This window comes from Acinonyx jubatus, chromosome C2 (genome assembly GCF_027475565.1).
Source record: "Acinonyx jubatus isolate Ajub_Pintada_27869175 chromosome C2, VMU_Ajub_asm_v1.0, whole genome shotgun sequence".
NCBI classification, from domain to species: domain Eukaryota; kingdom Metazoa; phylum Chordata; class Mammalia; order Carnivora; family Felidae; genus Acinonyx; species Acinonyx jubatus.
Window position 1 is genome coordinate 149,908,464 of NC_069384.1, and position 20,760 is coordinate 149,929,223.

Sequence of the window (20,760 nt, forward strand, 5' to 3'; positions counted from 1 at the left end):
GTGAAAAGAAATAAAAATAGTAACCTGCACGGAAATGCCTTCCCCTTTGAGATTTTACAAAGAGACACAAAAAGCAGTTCCTTATACGTTAGCTCTAGGCAATTACAGTGACTACTTGTTTAAATAAATGAGAGCCACAGTTATTTCAGGTCAGAAAGCCCAATACAGATTATTCAAAATAAGGACTGTAACAAAATAAGTAGTTTGGTATGCTAGCTTTCTTTGTAATTCTTACAATTCAAACCTGTTACATAGACTCTAAGAACTAAGTTTCCAATGTAAGCTAAAGGGTAAGTTTTCAGCCTCTGGCAAAGAATTTCTACATAAAGGTCAACTTTCAGAAACTTTATTTAAGTAATACAATACAACATTTAGTAAAAAGTGGCAGAGAAGGACTCCTTGCTCTTCTGAATTTCGGGCCACTAGATGTGCATTCATTTCACATTTCTGACCCTAAACACAAGGCTGTCGTCGTATCTCCTTCCACTGATCTATATTACCATCAATTACCTTCTCTGCAAGTAGTGGTTCTCAACCTTGAATGCACACTGGAATAAGCCAGAGAGCTTTAAAAATATTGGTGCCGAGTTCCACCCCCTAGAGTTTCTGACTTAACTGCTCTGGGTCTGGGCATCAGGATTTTTTTTGAAACATCCCTAGGTGATTATGAGTATCTTAAGGTTAAAAACGACCACCTTAATGACAATAATCACCAAAGTTGATGCAATACATGTCCATGTCATAAAAGACATTTGTCTCCTTTTTTTGGCAGAGAACTTATTTTACTTAAAGGACACTAGGAAGACATGATAACTAAGTGTGACAGGCGATTCATGACTGAATATGGATCAAAGAAAGTCGTAAAGAATGCAATTGCAACAATTTGGCAAATCTGAGCATGAACTGTAGATTAGAGAATATTATTGTACAAATACTCAAAAATACATGTACACACACTTCTTGGTATGATGATACTCTTGTCATATATACATATATCCTCATTTCTTACATGATACAATCTCCTGAGCAATATCTATTTAGGGATAAAGTGTTATGATGTCTGCAACTTACTGCTGATGGTGAAAAAAGAATTGTATATACATATATATGTATGCACACATAAAGAAAACATATCAAAATGTATTGGCTATACTATCTTTTTAATTTTTCTACAGGTAAAAATGTTTTTGCTGTATTCTCAACTTTTCCACAGGTCTGAAATCTTTCAAAATAAAAGTAAATAAATAATAAATAAATAGCTCCTAGTGGCTCTCCAGTTCTTTTACATAGTAATTAGTTTGACTTTTCAACCTATTTAAGAATGTTTTACCATCTAAGCAAAAAAACCCGAATTAAAGTCAGGAAGAAAAATGCAAAATAAGAGTACAGAAATTCTCAAATACTAAGGTTTGGCTCCTATGTTCTTAAAGTCCAAGTCCAAGACCACCAGCCCTGTATTCCCATCCCTCCCAAAAAAAATATGCCTACAGATGAAAATTTGTTATTTCCTGCTGGAGCCATGTGTCCTCGTGACCACCCACTCCCAACATAGTCTTCATTGAAGGCACTGAAGGTTGGAGGGATGTTGGGATCAGGCTTAAATTTACAATGTTTTCTGTCGGCATCACCTACAGAAAAACACACAACATGGGCAAGTTATCAGTGGATAAATATTCCTCAAGATTCTCTAACCAAGGCAAGCTGTTTGCTGCTGGCTAGTATCTCTCTGAGTAGCTAGTACTTAGTGATTGCGTGCATGTTTCAAGTTCCTGGGATAGTTCAGATACCTCATCTGAATTTAGCAAGGACTAGTCTAGGAAAGAATGCTTTTTGTACAGTGTAGCTATCTCATATTCTTTTGTTTCTAGCCTTTCAAATTAAAGGAGAAAAATCCTCTGGATAGTATTTAAGTAAAAACAATGACCAAATAGCTGAACTATATAAAAAGCTTACTACTAAATAAACCCTTGCTTTTCAAAAGACCCTCACGCATTGTATTTTGTGCAACTGTATTTGATAAGTTTACACGTACTGAAATAATGGATATATATAGACACAAAACAATTTGTCCTGGGCAGGCACAGTCTAGGGGAGGGTGAAAGTGTCTCTGATATCTTGCTTGTCGCTGCTTAAGCCATGACAAAACAAACATTTAGGTTATGAGTTCAACCCAGAAATTTCTGAAACAAAGTATCTGAGTACCACGTGGGAGAGAAAAAAATCTCAATTTATTTCTATTCTAACACTGCCAGGATAGTTTGCCACAACAGACATCAGCAAATCCTAACAGTACATTTTCCACTGTCATTAGGCCAGATCTTGTTAAACTACAAAAATAATGGGGATAAACGGAACATACTCAGGCTGCTATTCAAACAAGTTTAAAATGGAGACCAATGAAGTTACTGATTCTAATGTCATTTCATTCAGCCAGAAAAATTTTAAATGATCCCAAGACTCAGAATAAATTACCTACTACCTAGCTTTTTAGAGCCATGTCGGAAAGAAAAAAATAACTGAAGAACTGATAGTAAACTTCTAAGTGTCATTACCACTGGAATCACTTCTTTGCATGCCTGGTTGTCTCGAAAATTCATTTGTGGGAATTTCCAAAGGCCTAGGATGAAGATGCCTTCCTTGAGATGGATATACACCTGCTTCGATCAGGTATCTGCAGGCACTGCCAGAGGAAGACCACGCTGAACCAAGTTCAGGACTTAAGGACTTAATCCATCCAGGCTACGTGGCTTTGGGCTGTAAGTGTGCAAGATAGCCAGTGTGTGGCCTCAACTTCTCTGGAACAGGTTTTTTATTTTCCTTTTGACCCTTTCCTGCTCAGTGCCAAGACAATCTCCCATACAGTCCCTGAAGGTGAGCAGGCAGGTTTGTTCTGGTTCACCCTTCCTCCCCCACGGTGTAGCCCTCTGGGGTTCCAGGCTAATGTGGGAGGGTCTCCTATAAGACAATCTACCTTGGGTGAGCCCCAGGTCTTGCCTTTAGTCCCCTTCTCCCTACTACAAAGGTGTGGCATCAGAAGCAATGTGGCTTTGGTTTACCAGGACTGCCCTTACCTCTCTGGATTCTAGCTCTCCCCCAAATACTGGCTTGGCAACTCACTATCATGCTGACTCGTGTGTGTGTGTGTGCGCGCGCACACACGTGTGACTTTTTCCTACATACTTCTTACATACTACTACTAACATTTCCTGTCATTGTTTAGCAGAGAGTTAATGGGAATAATTTGGTGTGTCATTACTGAAAACAGAAGACTCTTTAGACTAAAATCAAATAAATCACAGGTATCCTGCTTCCTGTTCTCAAATATTATTTTGCTTCCTCAAATCACACAGCTCACAGGATTTACAACGTGAAATGCCTTGCTTTTCTTATATGCCTCTGAAAATGGCAACAGGAGGATAAAATTAGCACAACTGAAATTCCTTACATCTTGGGAAAAGTCTTGTATTTAAAGGAAATTCATTAGGCTTGAGACTAACTAAACCAAATGAGTTTCCCTCGATGTAAATTTCTAATCAACTCTCAACTGCTATCATAAAGTTTCCAACTACCTCAGTTTCCTTCTAGCAGCAAGCAGTCCAAGACTTCTGCTAGTGTGCTGGTTGGTTGCACTCTAGACAGGCATGCACTCATATGAGTATCAGCATTTTAATATATGTAAACATAACATGCACTGTAAAGCAAAGGAGAAATAATGTGTGGGCCTTACAGCAAATTAAAAGCTAAATGAAATATGAGTAAATAACTATGACAAAAGGTAATACCTTATTACATAAAAGAACTCCCACAAATCAATTCAAAACATAACATCTCAACTGAAAATGGTAACAGTAACTGACAAAGAATAATTCACAAAATACTGACTTTCACTGGTAACCCATAAATGGAAATAAAATCAGCGATTAAATTGGTAAAGCTCAATAATGCTCATTATGGGTGAGAAAGATAGGACAAGTAGTTAACGGTAGATACTGTAAACTGGAATAATCTCCACAGAAACCAATTTAACATTACATATCATCTTAATTACAGGAGTGCACCAAGACTTAAAAAACACACAAACATACTTGTACACCTGCCTACCTCTCTAGTCTCATTTCACACACTCTCCCTTGTTCTGGCCACTCTGGCCTTCTTTCAGTTCCCTAAAGGAACAAAACTCTTCACATTGGGGCCTTCGAAGATGCAACTGTGCTTTTCTTTCTGTCTGGAATGCTCTTGTCCACACCCCATGGCCCACCCAACTCCTCTGCCTAGGTAACAGTCATCCACCCGCCAGACCATTTTCTGGGGAGAACCCTTGCTAATCAAGATCAGGTTCTCCTATTATCTCTCATCACATTCTTTACTGTTCCTTACTTACATTAACCTAACTTTCAATCACTTGTCCTTTGGAACAGTTATTACTAAAAGCAATTATACATACATGTTTAGTGGTTTGATAGGTCAACCATGTGCCATGAACATAGAGACCATCTGCTCTGGTCCCAAGGCTCAGCATAATGCCAGACACATGGCAGGCACTTTAAAAATATTTGTGGGGGGGCGCCTGGGTGGCTCAGTCGGTTAAGCGTCCGACTTCAGCTCAGGTCACGATCTCACGGTCCATGAGTTCGAGCCCCGCGTCAGGCCCTGGGCTGATGGCTCAGAGCCTGGAGCTTGCTTCCGATTCTGTGTCTCCCTCTCTCTCTGCCCCTCCCCCGTTCATGCTCTGTCTCTCTCTGTCTCAAAAATAAATAAACATTAAAAAAAAAATTTTTTTTTAAATAAGAATATTTGTGGAGACAATGAATGAATGGTGCTAGTTGTAGCAACATTTAAGACAGAGCTTCCAACTCCTATGTGAGGATATGGATCCTCTCAGCCTCCGAGAAAGCTGGGAAGAGTCTGGGGCTCCTCGGCTACCAGGTAGGTCCATTTATCTAAGTGAGTCTTACAAACATCATCATTTTCTAAGTGTGATATAATGTGGAAGAGGTTGAATCAATAATCTTCCTTGCTCTAAATTTAGAAACATCTTTCATCAATGCCATTACTTCTAACCACCTACCCATTATCTTGCTTTTGGATATATGTTCAAGTACCCATCTAGGCACCCGCTTCGACTGATCATAAGACAAGGCATGATTAGTGTAACGCCTAGTCTCTGTTCCAGTTAAAGGGACTCCAAATTGTTCCAAGAGAGCCTTTTCTGCACAACCTAAAGATGAAAAGGGGGGTAGGGGGACAAAAACAAACAGTTAGTGATTCTTACTAGGAACAAAACATTGTAAGGCAAGGGAGAGGGGTGAGACTTACCAAGGACTGGCTCAAAAGTCTAATCAACCAGATCCCATTTTGTAATTCATTCTGGAAACATACTTATAGCCCAAAGCATTTGTGTACCAAAGTGAATTTCAAGCACCACTGGCTCAGCTGTGATCATGTGACATTCGGCATCACCTACTCCTCGTATTGCAAGACATCGCTCGTTTCTCAAGTTAAAATTTACTACAAATGTTTGCTCATCTTGCAGAACATTCGCAGGACAAGTTACTCGCGACCCAAGGTTTTACTGTACTTCCGAGGCAGAGGAGACAGCAGACTTTGCCAGTAATCAGTTGTGTGGTTTTATCAAGGTAAACTGCAGCTATCTCATTAAAAGTTTTTCTTAATGTTTATTTATTTTTGAGAGAGAGAGACAGAGCACGAGCGGGGGAGGGGCAGAGAGAGAGGGAGGCACAGAATCCGAAGCAGGTTCCAGGCTCTGTGCTGACGCGGGGCTCGAACCCACAAACCGCGAGATCATGACCGGAGCCGAAGTCGGACGCCCAACTGACTGAGCCACCCAGGTGCCCCGTAAATAAAGACCTGATCTTACTGCTCTTTCACACCAAATGTCCAAATAGGTGCCCCATAAAGTACTGTGTATACAAAAGCAGCAAAGGAAAAACACGTCATTACTGGTCACTGATACGACTGAGTGGGAAAGAGCCTACCTCCTCATTACATTTTAAGAGTTAACGTGGGGACAAAAGCACCGCCTTTTATAAGTATTTTAGAAGACCGCCATCCGCTGACAGTCGTCTTCAACATTCTGGAACTGAAGCAGAGACGTGCGCTGCTGCAAAAACAGTGGTAAAACTGGTATCATTCCTCCCAGTGGGAGAAACCAAGTACACATTTAACACGGACTCGGTGAAACTAATCCTCTCCTGATGCCTCCTCCAGGTCTTCAACCTACCAGAGCCGTTCTCTTGCTAACTGCCAAATATCAGAAGGAACCAGTTAAATCGGCAGGTCAGGGAAAGCGTGAACAATGAGCATGAGCTCATTTTCCCTGCTAAATATAAGGGAGCCCTGGCAGCTGCAGGATTTACATACTTGGGAGAACAGCGAGCAGGTGTGAAAATTAATAAAGGGAAACCTCACTAAAGGGGGCTCTGGATGCTCGGAAGGGGAGGCTGGAAGGGGAAGCCACACCACTCCGTGTCAGTTACAGGAAAAACCGCCAAGCGGGGAGAATCCTCAACGCCAGGCCCCCGGGAGGGAAAAGATGTACAGGGCAACTCCTACAAGAAGCTGACCACCCATGCGACTCGACCAATGAGACACTCCTCACCCTGCACTTTTCTCCAACGGACTTTTCAAAACAAACCCTCCCAACTTCCTCGGTCGCCTCCATGAAGTTCCTCCCCCACTTTGGGTGTTGGACTTGCCTATGGTTTTGCCATAGCTTGCTTGTCCTCAATCGTTAATTCTCTGCTCTTTCCGAATGAGCCCATTTTTTCTGCTGACAAAATAACGTGACAGTGTGTAGGGTTAAGGCGGGTCCTCTGCGTTTGAACGATGACAAAATGAGGACAGTTAACGAACTCATCTGCTAACACTGTGTGCGGAGTGAACGACCTAATGGAGGCCACAGACATTAAAACAAACATACATGTGATAAATACTTCGGTGGTAGATGATGAGAAAACGAAGATGGAGAAGTATGCGAAGGAGGCAGGCGACAGTCCAGGGGGAGCGGGGAGGCCCCAGGAGCCCCCGGCTCGGGGACGGCAAAGGGAGAAGTGCCGCGGGTCGAAAATTAACGATGCACGCCCGAGGTGGGAATCCGGCCCGAAAGCCGGGCCAGGGAAGGGAGAGCAGGCCGACAGACTTACCGTCGGGCTCCCTCACCGCCAACGCTGCCTCAGCGCCCTGACTCCGGAGCACCTGCAGGGCCGTGAACCCGCCTCCCGCGGCGCCCACCGCAGCTCCGGCCACGAAGACACTCAGAAAGCGCCGGGAGCCGCTGAGGCGGGAAGCAAAACTTCCCGCGGCCATCTTCTTCTAAGGGCCTGCCTTCTACAGCGGCGCATGCGCACACCTGCACGGTCGCCTGAAAGCCAATCGCAACCGCAGGAGCGACACACGCATGCGCAACCTGGGGTCGCCCGGTACAAGCCCCGCTGGAGGCGCCAGAGGTGAGGGCGCAGGCGCACACCCTCCGCGCTGAGAGTCTCGGGAGCCCCCTGGTGACAAAACTGGCGGGCCGGGTGTATCCCCGCTCCGTCCCTGGTCCCTTTGATCGGGTGATAGGTGGGACGCATGACCTCTGGAGGGCGCAGTGGTGTGCACAGAGAGTCCTGAGAAGAAAATACCTTTAGTGCCACTTAATAGGTGAGGAAACCACCTGCACATGGTTACAGTGAAGGCCTCAGAGCCACGATCCCAACTCCGGTCTCATTCCAAAACCTGTGCCACATTGGATGTCTTCGTGACACCTGGCTGCGAGGTCACAGTATAGGAGTCCTAACTTCTCAAAACAGCTTTGTACATCCTAAGGAGCCTCTTGATGAGACAGTACTCGGTGGTGGCTTAGGGCCGTGAATCAGAGCGCAGGGGTTTGGATGCGCGACCATTTTCCACTTCAGGTGTGTTAACTTCACCTTTCAGGGCTTCTGGTTCCTCTTTCTCAGATGGGAATAATAGTAATAAATTCCATATATTAAATGATATTTAATAAATATATATTTATTAAATATATATAGAAATTCCATATAGTAAATGAAATTTATTTGTACATATAAACAATAAAATAAGTATGATGAAGGTGATTAGACCATAGGCTTCTGGTGAGGATTAAAGATGACCATGCAGAGGGTCGCCTGGGTGGCTCAGACAGGCAAGCGTCTGACTTCGGCTCAGGTCACGATCCTGCTGTCAGGAGTTCGAGCCCCGCCTCGGGCGCTGTGCTGACGGCTGGGAGCCTGGAGCCTGCCTCGGATTCTGTGTCTCCCTCTCTCTCTGCTCCTCCCCTGCTCGCGCTCTGTCTCTGTCTCCCTCTCAAGAATAAATACAAATTAAAAAAATAAAATAAAATAAAGATTGCCATGTGGAGGTTAGGGAAGAACCTGGGGTATGTCACTAAGTGCTCTGTAAACATCAGCGATTTTTACGTAGTCCTCTTTTGTCTTGATAGAACACAAAATCCAGACTGCTGAATGACGGCTGACAAAGTAAGTAAGGAGATGTTCTATGCACTCCCACTCAAAATACATTTTGCAGTGCAATCGACAGCACTCCACGTGGACTTAAGCAGGAGGCCTTCCCGACATCCAGCTAAGGAAGGAAGTACAAATGTTGTTTTGACAGCTTCCGGATTCCATGTCCCCTCCCCAGGAATACCTATTATAAAGCGGCTCCGTATCATCAGTCCCCTACCTCCGACCCTAATTGGCTGAGCTAGGTCAACCAGAATGTTTCCAGGGATTGTGGATCTGCAAGACTCTCCAGGTAGCAGAGCTGTGACATTTGAAAGTCTGGCACCATCTGTAGCCTTGTTTCCCGCTAAGTGGACAAAGCAGATGCAGCTGGTTTTGCGCTAAGCAACCCAGGAGGAAACGGAGGGCTGCCGTGCTGTGATCCCAGCTTCCAAGACGCCTGAAGCCCGGTCGCATCTTGCCTTTACCAAAGCTTGCCTGGCCCTTTGCCCCAGGATCCTTCGTGTAACCACGCCCCCCCCCTTTTTTTGTTTAATGGCTTCTGTCATTTGCAATCAAGAGTCCCGACAAATACAACCAGACAGCACTGGTGTTGACCATAGGTTTCAAAGCTACCTCGGCAACTTGTACCAGCATTTACGACCTACATTCAAGAGGTGTTTGTTGCTCAAGGCCTTCCTAAGTGCCGTGTGCTGTGATAGACACCAGAGATAAATGGGAGGTGACGGTTCCTCATCCAGATCCTGTATGTGGAAACAACAGTGAACCCCTCACTTGGCCCCCAGAGGTCAAGAGCTGGAAGTAAGGGCTGCCTGACTTAGGGTAGGGTATCTCCCTCTGGGCCAGTTTGCCCCCCTTTAAAATGAAGGAATTGGAGCAGTGGTTTTTGAACTGTAACTAGGGGACTGTAACTAGGAGACTTAAGGGAAGGAGTGGAAGGGCAGGCTTAATGGCCCCTGCACCCTCTTGTACTTGCTCACTTGAGCAAGCCTGTTTTTAGAAATCAGCTTCTGCGTCCAGTTCCTTCTGGTGAAAGAATTCCTTTGCTGAAGGAGAAGTGTGACCAGATGACCTCTCGGGTCCAACCTTCCAATAGTTCTAGCTTTAAGGTCCTCATTCCACAAGGTCAGCCTTTCTTTCCTTCTCTGCACTTATCATTAGAGACATTCACTAGTAAAAGGTGAACTATCTAAATCTGAAAGAGCCGAATGGACCAAGAGCTGGGCAATTGGTCCCAAAATAAAGGGTCCCTTCATTGAAAACTGCTAAGAGTTCCAAACAGGTTGCTTAATCCTTTTAAAGCACGAATAGAAAGGCATTAACCCTACCAGGAGGAGGATCCAAAGCTGGCATTTCCCCACTTAGCAATTATTAGTCACGGGCCTAAAAAAACCTATGTTACTGAGGAAAGCAGTGATTTCTGGGGCTTTCCCCTTTTCTTTGTTAGACAATAGAGACTATCGTTGTTTTATTAACAGGGAACCATGTTTTCATCTAGTGAGGGAAGTCAAGAACTCCAAAACGTGAGACCTGGCTTACTGATTCAGATCTGGGGTGGTGCCCCATAACTATATTGTTTGATTTTACAGGGACCCTGACACTCAGCTGTGTTTAGAAATGGCAGAGCCAGTATTCCGCAGTAATCCAGAATAACACTTATATCCTAGGCTTCTCTGCTCCACTTACAAAAATATTGCCCAGAGTTGTCTGCAAAGTATAGAACTAGGGGGAGTGGGTAAAAGTTGGAAATTTGGTAAATATACCCCTACCCTGCAGGAGCTTACCCCGAGTCCCAGGACAGTCCATTTAGAAGCCCACAGTGTCTCCAACTAGGTCCTGAGCTTCTGAAGGGCAGAAATGAAGACCCGTGCCGAGCTCCAGTACCACAGGACCATGGTAGACTACGTACTCAACCATTAACAACTGTACGTGTACCACACAGGAACTCACAGGGGTGTTTCTGAGTCAGCTCTGTAAGTGGAAAACACCATTATATTTATTTCTAATCCCCATGAAAAGAAACCTCAATCCCCTGCCACGTGATTAAGAGAGACAACAGGGTAGTTTAATTATTATTATTTTATTTTCATATACAAAAAGATAAAACTTGAAATAGCTCTAGATTTTTCCTCCTATTCTGTTGGGGTGTGGCTGCTTCTTCACACAGGGGGAAAAAACTACATTCACATCGGTTTATTTGAGGACCCAGTGCAGAGTTCAAGCAGCAAAACCCCAACTTAGCAGATCTAATTTCAAACTTGACACTCATTTCTAAAATTACCACAGTAAAAAGGAACAAAGATCCACTGCAAATGAATGAACTATGATACAATGTTCTTTCCAAAATGTCTTCATTTTGCAACTGTAATTACATGGATGTCTGCTTTAGGCCATTTTAGATGTGTGCATGTATATAATATATATACGTGTGTATATGCGTGTGTGTTATATATATATATGTGTGTATATATATAAGTCCGCACACTTTTCAAATCCAGACAGGGTAACAGCAACAAGCTTAACTCTGTGTGTGTGTGTGTGTGTGTGTGTGTGTGTGTGTGTGTGTGTGTATTTTAAACATGATACTTTAGTATAACTTTTTGTTAATTCAGTAGTACAAGCTATTTCTGTTCTACAAATTTTTTATTTTATAGCTACAAGGGTGAAAGTGACCTATTACATTTACATCTCACATATCCTGGTATACAAACAGTACTTACTGAATTTGAGCCAAAAACTAGAAATCTTTATTTTTAGCACTTGAAGAGCTTCCTCACTTCTACAGCCTTAAGTTGTATACTAGTCACATTTCCAGAGTTTGTAATTATTCATTGTTTTAAACTGCAAGAAACAGGTGAATCCAAACTTTTAATTACAATTGTTATATACAAGTTAGATAACACAGCTCAGTAAGACTTTGCTATCCATCCTAAACCCAACACACACATTCTCCACTAAGTTAGACAAGTCCTTAGGATTTTCCTTCGTTTCCTTACAAATAATGTACAAATTTAGAAGTAGCTGGTAAAACTGATACATAAGATGGCAAATGAGAGGTGACATTTTCTGTCGGTTCCAAAACTGGTCCTGCAAATCTTGTATTCTGCTGTGTTCTTTAACTGTGTGTCTGTTACATGCAGAAGCTCTTTTCACAAGAATTGACATCAAACTCAAGGTAAGTTAAATTTACAGTACTGTGAAGTTATCAGATTCAAGGACAAATGTGAAAAAATATTAACAGGTGAAAAATTCGGCCCTTTGATGCTACTGTTAAGATCATGTCAAATTCATAAGCAGATTCTTTTGTACAGTTGAAAAATGGCATTGTGTGGATTTGTGGCATGGAACTGAAATCTAGAAGTATGCTTCTATTCTGCGGTAACCCTCACCCTCAATTCTTAAGTACCACTCAATTTTCTTTGCATTTTTACAGAATTCTAGGGGAAAAAAACGGGGGGGGGGGGGAAGCTGCTGGCGTTTTAACAATCCCTCCACTCACAGGAGGTCTGAACACTTCCAGGTGGGGTCTCCTAAGCATCCCTCTGGATGATCACTGGCTCTCAGCCAGCCTTCGACAGGGACTTGGACACTTTCCAAATCAAAACCCAGATGTTGCCTAATCTTTCCTACTCTCACTTCTGTCATCGCTGGTAACGTTTGAATGAGCGCATTTTTCCCTTATGGAGAAATTATTTGGCTAAACGTACACTTAGCTTGTGGCAGTGCTCTGAGAAAACCCCACTTGGGCTAAAGTAAAGCACTTGCAGGGACTGAAGTCAACAGTCCGCTGACCAGGGCAGAGACCAAACACTTCGAGGGCTGATCAGAACCCGCCGGGAACACACTGACCTTGGCATCCCACGGTCAGCAGGACAGCCCAGGCAGGCAGCCCACGCTCGTATGGCTGAATTACCACTTTTAATCTTGGTCTGCCATCTATGCCCCAGAGACAAAAATTCAGATGTGGTGACTGCTGGTTAATTAAACTTTTTGAACTGGTAAAAAAGGCTCTTTAAAAATATATATATATATATTTATTTAAAATACATCAAAATGACAAACAGCCATATCCCGCAAGGCCTAATTTCACAGCAACATATGCTACAGACATCTTCCCAAAATGCACAGTGGTGGATGGTGGGTTTTTTAATCCTGCCATTTAAAGGAATGTTCTACATCTGAGTTTTAATGACTGGAAATGTGTTACAAAGAGCTCATCTTTGGAACTAGTTTGTGTGCAAGACCAGCCAATTGAATCACTTTGCCTATGCAGACACAAGAATACTGAAAATGGCAGAATTCAAAGAGGAACCCAGGAAGCACCGTTCAGATGACGCTCTAGACCCATCCCACCACAGTGCAGTGAAGAGCTTGCCAGAAGCCCCTCTTTCAGTCCTTGGGAAGAGTTTAACTTTAAAACAAGTAAGTGCCCATACTTGGCAGGGTTCCTGCGTGCGTTATGTTACAAGCCTGCAGTACCGAGAGGACCCAGATGGTGACACTGTTCAACATGAGGTCTGAGGTAACTGGTTCTTACAATACCTGGAGCACAGAACTGCATCCAGAAATTACAGCTGGGAAAAAGGAAAAAGGTGGGGTTTCGGGCTAGAAAAGACAAGTAGAAAAAAGCTTACAGCAGTTGCTTTTGGGGGGAGGCAGGTGACAAAAACAAAGGCACAACAGAATTACATTCCGAGACGCGTGCTGGAGAACAGAGAAACGTTCTTTCATGGGGAACAGGGAGAGGAACGATGGGTTAGTTCCTGGAGCACTACTGGACCTGCTGAAACTAAACTTATTCCGAGTAGAAAAGGGGTAGAGTGTAAAACTTCACTCTGAACCAGACTGAATAAACACACAGCTGGTTTAAAATGACACGTTAGGGATGCTCCTGACAAAACTGTCCCAATCCATGTACTTCTGAGCACAGCGGCGCGGGTCTGGGGAGCAGGCCTTCAGCTGAGCCTCAGAAGTGGCAGTGACGATACAAAGATTAGCTTCATTGTTCACCTTCCCTGTATCCCCATCAAAAGCCTCACCCAAATAACCACCCACATTCTACCCCAAAATAAAAGGCTAACATGAAGACCACCATCCATAACCATGGCAGTCGTGCTGACCTTTGCAGGAAGAGCAGAAGGGCTAAGTGACAGCTAGAAGGTGCCCTCTGGTACAGGGCTCTGAGCTTCCTCGGAGGGCTCCCGGCTGTGACTCGCTTGATGAAAGCAGGGAGCTGCCCCAAGCACTCTCACGTCCCGGAGGCCCCGACCAGAGAGGACACAATGTGCCTGGCAGCTCCCCATTTAACCTGATCGCTGCATCCACACAACACCCTCCTTTTCTGAGTAGTTACTAAACTGGAAATTCTGTCTTAAAAACTGGGTAATTTGGTCCTGCATAATTCAGTGTTGTGGATTACTCAAATCCCCAAACTCTCATTTCAAATGTTTATAGCCTGAACCTTATTCATCCCAACCCGCCCCAATCTGCACTCCCATATAATTTCTGTCCCTCAAAACACCCTCATACGACTACATCCGACGGCAGGAACGCACAAACTAATTTCTAATCCCAGAACCCTTTGTTCAGAAGGTATCTCAGGAGGAAGCACAAATGTAAAACATACCACAGGCTCTCGCCTCCCAATCTGCAGGGAGCTGAGCCAAAGCATCACCGTCCCACACAGCCCCAAGCGGGGTTTTAGCCAAACAAGACCCAGCGAATGGCCTCCCATCTGCCAGTGTATCACGAGAGTCCATACAAGCACTAGGTAAAAGCCCCGCACCACCCACACTCCAGTGTATATTTATCCTGAAAGGTAAAGCTCATTACTCTGATTACAAAACCATTCGCATCAAACTCACTAGACTTTATAAAAATAATCTGTGGTATAAAACAATCTCCACACTGTGCAGAAGAATCTGTCAGGTGATATAACTAAATATATATGTAGAGCTATAGATCTTTTAAAGTAAAATTTCAAGTGTCATATCTCTATCATATAACCTATTCTTTTATTTACAACGCTACCTAACAACATTCCGATGCAAATGTGATTGGGAGAAACAGAGAATGATCCCATGCCCAACCAACAGCAGAAGTTCCCAGAACTCGAGACAGAACTCATCCATCTGTAAAAACAAAAACAAAAACAAAAACACGCACACAAAAACCAAAAAACCAAACACAAACCCATCCTCACCTGCCTAAAAAGCATTAGCTAATAATGGGTCATGTTTCTCCTAACTGTGAGCTCAAAAATGTAAACTTTGCAAATAAATGTAACGCTTTCCCACAGATGTCCAGAAGGGCCCACGTCTGGATAATCCGCTGCATACACACATGTGCCCAAGCATATGCTTCTCTAGGGTCCTGTGGTTGGCATGCAGTGGTTCTCAGAATTGCGTAGGCCCCAGACAGTCCACAGACACTCCCGGAGAGGAAGGGCAGCACAGGGCCCTTCACCACACACTGGCATTTAGAGACTATGCACTTTAATTTGTGAGGAAAAACCACTTGTATTTATCTCTGCAAGCTGCCACAGGAGCAAATAAAGTATCACTGGTTTTGGCACTACAGGGATACGTGGAGGACCACAGTCAAAAGGTCCTGCTTCATTCACACCTGGAAGATACAGTCACAAAAATGTAAAAGCTTGGTAAAATTTAAACAGTGGTAAATCCTTTAAATTCAAAATCTTGTCCAAACCAAAGTTTACAATGGACCCAAAATGAGTATAAAATAGGAAGATTCAAAATATCCCTCTAGATAATTTGGAATTTTATTTGCTGAGTTTATGGGTCTCTTGGACCCACTGTTTTCAAAAGGAAGCTGAGTCAACTGAATTAATTTCCAGGCGGGGGCGGGGGGGGGGGGGTGGGTGCATCTTAAACTTCAGTTTCTTTTTGCTACAAAACTAAATCGTTATCTTAAAAAACTATTCCAAGCCTTCTAAAGGTTTGGGATACATTCATAGGTGGATTGCTGGTTACAAATCAACTATCAGGAATCTTACTGAAACAACCATGCATATAACCCTGAATTTATTAGATCTAGACTGAGAAGATAAATAGTTCATCAGCTGCATTACTGGGCCCGTTTCTTGACCTAAAACGTCACTGTTGATAAAGACTTAAACTCGTCATTACTAGGCTGAACACAGATTAGCTACTATTTTATTAGTTTAGCTTTTACAAACAGCCATTAACCAAGGAATTCATGGCACCCAAATGAGAAGAAAAAAACCACTTTGCCCTCTTTCCTTTCTCGATGCTCACCCTGAATGGGGGGTGGGGTGGGGGTGTCGACGAGTAAATTGACTGTGCTTCTTGGAAAGATGTGGTCTAGGAGGCCCTTGAAATGTGAACTGGGTCTGGCCAGCTTTCCAAAGATGAGCCATTAAGAACCCAGCAGGCTACTGAAATAGTTGAGACTGAGGATCAAACGAAGTTAACTCCTGGGAAATGGTTTCCAATTCAGATACTCATCTAGTGAGCCAAGTTCTGAGGAATAACACTTGGCTGTTCGACTTCTAGTACCCATTCTAAAACCTTATATAACTTAACACATGCTTACTGTATTGCTAAAACCACCAAATCCTTATATTACCAATGTGCTGAGAACTTTACACTGCATCCTAAGAAAGGCAGAATTCCATTTGCAAGAGGGCCACCCGGTCCTCCTGTTCCAGATGGCACAGCCGCCTCCCTACCCTCATGGCTCAGAGCACAGGGACCACGTGACAGGCTTTCTGAGCTGTACACACAGCAAGTATGCACACACGCACGCACACGCACACACACACACGCACACACACACACAGAGCTGGGCTTCCCACCAAAGAAACCCCCCACACACAGCCCAAGCGCTCAGTGCAGAGTGTAGGGATAGCAAGGAGCAAGAACATGGCAACTGGAGAGAAAGGTAACCTCGCAGAACTGCAGGAACACCTGCTTTGCTTTCTAAAACATGACATGACAAGCTTGACAAAAGAATGGCCTGGCCCCTAGGGGCAGTGGAGGGAACTAGCTCAGTGGCCTGGAGAGGACAGATCCTTCACTGGGCTGAGAATACATCAGCAGGAGGCTCAAGCCACCTGAAGATGTTCTGAGCTGAACAAGACCTCTATTGTCCTACACACATGCCCAAGTCTAGACAGGAGGAATTCTGGGTCAGACACAGCCAGCACACGCGGGGATCCCCTCCCCAGGCAGCATTGATCGCTCCAGGCACTACACCTACAGAACCAATGGGACAAGAAAGCCATGCTAAACAACGAAGGCCGGAGATGCTCACCACTTGCCTTGACAGCCCGCCTCCCTTCCTCCCGAGAAGGCTCCACCTACAGCCCTCACAGAGTAGCTCCCTCGAAGGACTCCTGTGAGGGACCAATGGTCCCAGGAGAAAACCTGGATGATGCTAGTCCCTAAGGACTGTGTCCAGGGCCTCTCCTGGCCCATCATTAAGAGTTCTTTGCAGGACACTGTGACACAGTGGCTTCTGTTCCCCCCCCACCCCCACCCCTTGCTTCCTCCTCCTCTTGCTCATTCCCGTATTTCTCTGGCTCAGGATGTCTTCCCAGTGATCATGTGTGCTTTCGAATAATACACTCTCCCCCAAAGAGCAGCCTACAGCCAGGAGCCTGTGTGGATGGAAGAACACTAGAAAGGAAGGAGCAAGGATCTTTGGCCACTTCTCTCCCCTGACTTGGCCACCCTCCCACCCTAGATGGGGCAGCCTCTCCCACAGACAGGGAAAATGATGCCAGACTCCATTCCCGCCAGTCTCCACAAGAGCTCGGGGGGTGAGGGGGAGTGGTTCTCTGAGCTCCCCAGAAGTGGACATTGCGTGACATCTTTGTGGAAAAGAGCACAGGCAGAGGCCCTGCAACCCGATAAACACAAACCAGAGCTCTAAGTGGTTCGCTCCCCAAAGGATACATGACAGCAGACACTTTATCTGAGGCAAAAGACCCACCCAGGCTCCGAGGGGCATGCCCCGGAAAAAGATCTTTTTTCTTCTTCTGCCATCGGCAGCAGTCAGGGATACTGCCTGATGGGTACGTTTTACGACACAGCACGAGGGAAAGGCAGCCTGAAGCCCGAAGAACTGGTCCCCCGAGACCCCCCCCCCCCCCACCACACAGGAACCATCTCGACACTTCACTCTGGTGCCAGGACCCCAAAGCCACCACAGCAGCGGAGCCCAGGGTCAGCAAAGAGGGAGCCCACCCAGATAAAAGGCCTGTAGGCCAACAGGAAGGCCGGCCCTGTCTGTACTGCGTCCTGACCAGCAGGTCCCACGCCTGGGCTACGGCCCAACCCTTCACGGCCAGGCCCAAACTGGTTCTTACAAGGATCAAGCCGGTACACGAAAGAAAACTCACCCGGACAAAATCTGAAAACAAATGGAGAGGCAGGGGTTTCGTGTCCCACACTGGCTAGAATGAGTGAATCAGCTACATATGTTAGCGGTTTGTTGGTTTCTGAGGGTGAAAAGCAGATGCCGGAAAAGTAGAGACGCACTGCCTGAGGTGAAAGCTAAAGAAATTAGATATGGCACTTTTCAATAAATATTTTAAAGCTTTTTAAAGAAATAAGTGGAAAAGAAAAGCAACTGCTGTAAGGCCGGTTTTGCTGTTAAAAATTATTCCGAGGGAAGAAAAATACCACAGCACAAAATAGTTTTTAAAGAAAAAAAAGAAAGAAAAAGAAAAGAAGAATAAAAAAAAAAAAAAAAAGACAACACAGCTTACCAAAAAAAAAAAAACCCAACAGCAACAACGACGACAAAAGACCTGTCCCTGTAACCACCTTGGCCAGCTCACAGCCTGGCCCATGAAGCAAAAACAGAGCTCTGGGAGGGCCACAAAGTCACCTCCCACAGCACGCTGTGCCCAAACACGCAAAGGACACGGCCAAGTGGCGGGCCCCAGAGGCACACGGCGTGCGGAGTGGGGAGCGTGTGCTCTCAGGCCGCGACCCCAGGCCGCAGCGAGGACTCACCACTCTGGACACGCTGCTCCGTCACAGGCTGCCCCGAGTTGCCGCAGTGCTGCCCGCCCCCTCCGCCATCACTGCCGCCCAAGGAAAATTACCTCAAGCGGGTCTAAGGGCCACGGTCTGACCAAGTGAAAGTGGGGTTACCTGCCATTCTGAACACTGACCAATCGGGTCGAGGGAAAGATGTGAACCTCCAAGTCAGTCAAGAGGAGGCACCCCTCTCCCACTCTCACCCCAGTCAACCTCTCCCCAAAACCTCACCAACTCGCCTACCCTCAGGATGAAAAAGATCCAGTTTTTAAATAAAAGTCTCAAGAAACCAGAGGGAAAAGCCTTCGCAAACAAGAGTGACGAATGCCCACACGGCCCAGACGGCCAACCGACAGTTGACGACAATTATTTACAAGAGGGCGTTATCAAACAAAAATGGTAGCACTCCCTAGAAGACTCAAACTTTTTTTCTTTTTCTCTATTTCTTTCAAACTTCCTTGTCATAAAAGCCAACTTACATTAAAATATACTTACTACGAGACAACACAACTAATAAAATATATAATAAAACTTACACAAGTAGAAAATTCTGAGGTATTTCTGGTTTGAGGTGGTCTGTGGTCGTGAAGTTTTCATTCTTTTTACTTTTCAAAATTTAAACCTCGGAAGCCACATAGCAAAGCATGTGTGTATATGCGGACGTGTGTTTCGTTTTTAAAAAAATTTGCATGTTTCATAAATTAAAAAAATTCAAATGTTGAAACAGCAGCATTAGGAACATTCACTGACTAGAGCAAGGTTATGGCATAATAGAGAAACGGTTCTTAGAATATGCACCTCTTCGAGGGGTCTGGAGAAAGCCGTGCGCACGAGCCACGTAAAGGGACAGCAGTGTCACCACACAGGGCAGAGCCAGCGCCGCAGGACTCTCAGGTGGCAGCCCCACCCAGGGAATCTTCTTGCCCTGGCTGTGCGGGGCGCCCCGTGGGCATTTCCCTGAACTGTTCCGGGAGGAAGCCCTGTGTTTTAACTTCTTCCTCCATTACACGTATTTACAGCATCGTCTTAAGAAGAACGTAGTCACTGAAGCATGAGGATTTCTACCCTCACCTAACCTTAAAATTAGGGCAGAGAAAATGTTTTGTCCAGCGCCCCAGCCCGAGGCAGGGGGAGAAAACGGGTCAGAGCCGCACCCGCTCTCAGGCTTTCTCCAGACCCCGCTCTGTCTGTGAGCGCGCAGCCTCCACACGGTCCTTCCCCTCGATTCCTGGTTACCTGAGAAGCAGCCTCCTAGCAAAGGATGTTGCTCCGGGTGTGCCCGAGTCCAGTGTCGCTCTGCTCCAAACCCCATCCCCAGCTCTGCCCTCCCCTTCCAACTCCGGTCCAAACCATCCACATCCTCAGCCCAGCTCCGCCTCGGTCAGGGCAACACCCGTTAATCCGTGAAAGACACGTCTGCTGTTTCTTAAACTCACTGTCTAAAAAGGGAGAGAAACAATAAAAGGGAGCGGAGAAGGGGGTGAGGGCAGGGGGAGAGTCCTCCTCGGAGGAAGGTGTGTTCTTATGTAACAGTCTTCAAAGGTTCCTCCAGGTAGAGTTTGCAGCATTAAGTTTCCTAAGACAGGAGATGGGTTTCTTTGTGTCACAGATTCTGAGACAACACACAAAGAGAAAGCGGGAAAAATGAACCCCAAGGGACAGGAGGTGGCTGAGGCTCTTCAGCATGGCACTGGTTCTGCATTCACAGCTCAGCACCTCAACGCCTGCTGACGTGCCCGCTGTTTGCGATACAGTAGAGCAATGTGCTGGTAAAAACTGATCCAATCCCAAAAATAATATTAATAATAATAATTATAATAATTATAATAATAATAAAAAGTCAAGGTAAAATAGCAGCTGCATTTTATGTGTTTGTTGGTGTTACGGGATTTCCAAAACAAAACACAACTTTTTTTTCCTTTCCTCTTCAGATCCACTCGTGTCCTGGGCTTAGATGCTCGACTCCTTAGGGGGCAGGTCCACGTTGGTGACGGAGGTCACCAGGGAGACAAGACAGTCCGAGGTAGTGCCGTTGACCGACCTCCGGATCAGGGACACGCGCTCCTCCACGCAGCCCGCAGACAGGCGAGCCTCCGCGTCGTGGTCCCAGCACTCCTCGATGGTTACACAGAGCTGGGCCAGGCCCTGCACGTCGGCAGGGAGAGGGAGAGGACAGCCTTGTTACTGACGGTGCCCCTCAGTGAAGACAAGCATGGGGGACGGGCAAACTTGAGATGTGACCG

General features: G+C 45.3%; 2 protein-coding genes and 1 long non-coding RNA gene across 5 annotated transcripts in view; 1 reads left to right on the top strand and 2 right to left on the bottom strand.

Moving 5' to 3' along the window:
* Positions 1 to 7,367, bottom strand: part of EXOG (exo/endonuclease G) — a 25,869-nt gene extending 18,502 nt beyond the window's left edge. The window contains exons 1-3 of the mRNA XM_015062774.3: positions 7,164 to 7,367; positions 5,069 to 5,218; positions 1,489 to 1,628 (exon numbers count right to left, since the gene is read on the bottom strand). Of these exons, the coding sequence (XP_014918260.2) occupies positions 1,489 to 1,628; positions 5,069 to 5,218; positions 7,164 to 7,326 (453 nt within the window). The 5' untranslated portion in view covers positions 7,327 to 7,367. The remainder of the gene's footprint in view (positions 1 to 1,488; positions 1,629 to 5,068; positions 5,219 to 7,163) is intronic.
* LOC128315335 (uncharacterized) lies at positions 7,026 to 11,944 on the top strand. The gene is made up of 2 exons (XR_008298079.1): positions 7,026 to 7,916; positions 8,465 to 11,944. It is a non-coding gene; the product is annotated as an uncharacterized LOC128315335 (long non-coding RNA).
* The window catches only part of ACVR2B (activin A receptor type 2B), a 39,968-nt gene continuing 29,755 nt past the window's right edge, over positions 10,548 to 20,760 (bottom strand). For all 3 annotated transcript variants that reach the window (XM_027040707.2, XM_027040704.2, XM_027040703.2), the window contains exon 11: positions 10,548 to 20,662. In XM_027040707.2, coding sequence (XP_026896508.1) covers positions 20,468 to 20,662 — 195 coding nt within the window. In that variant the 3' untranslated portion in view covers positions 10,548 to 20,467. The remainder of the gene's footprint in view (positions 20,663 to 20,760) is intronic.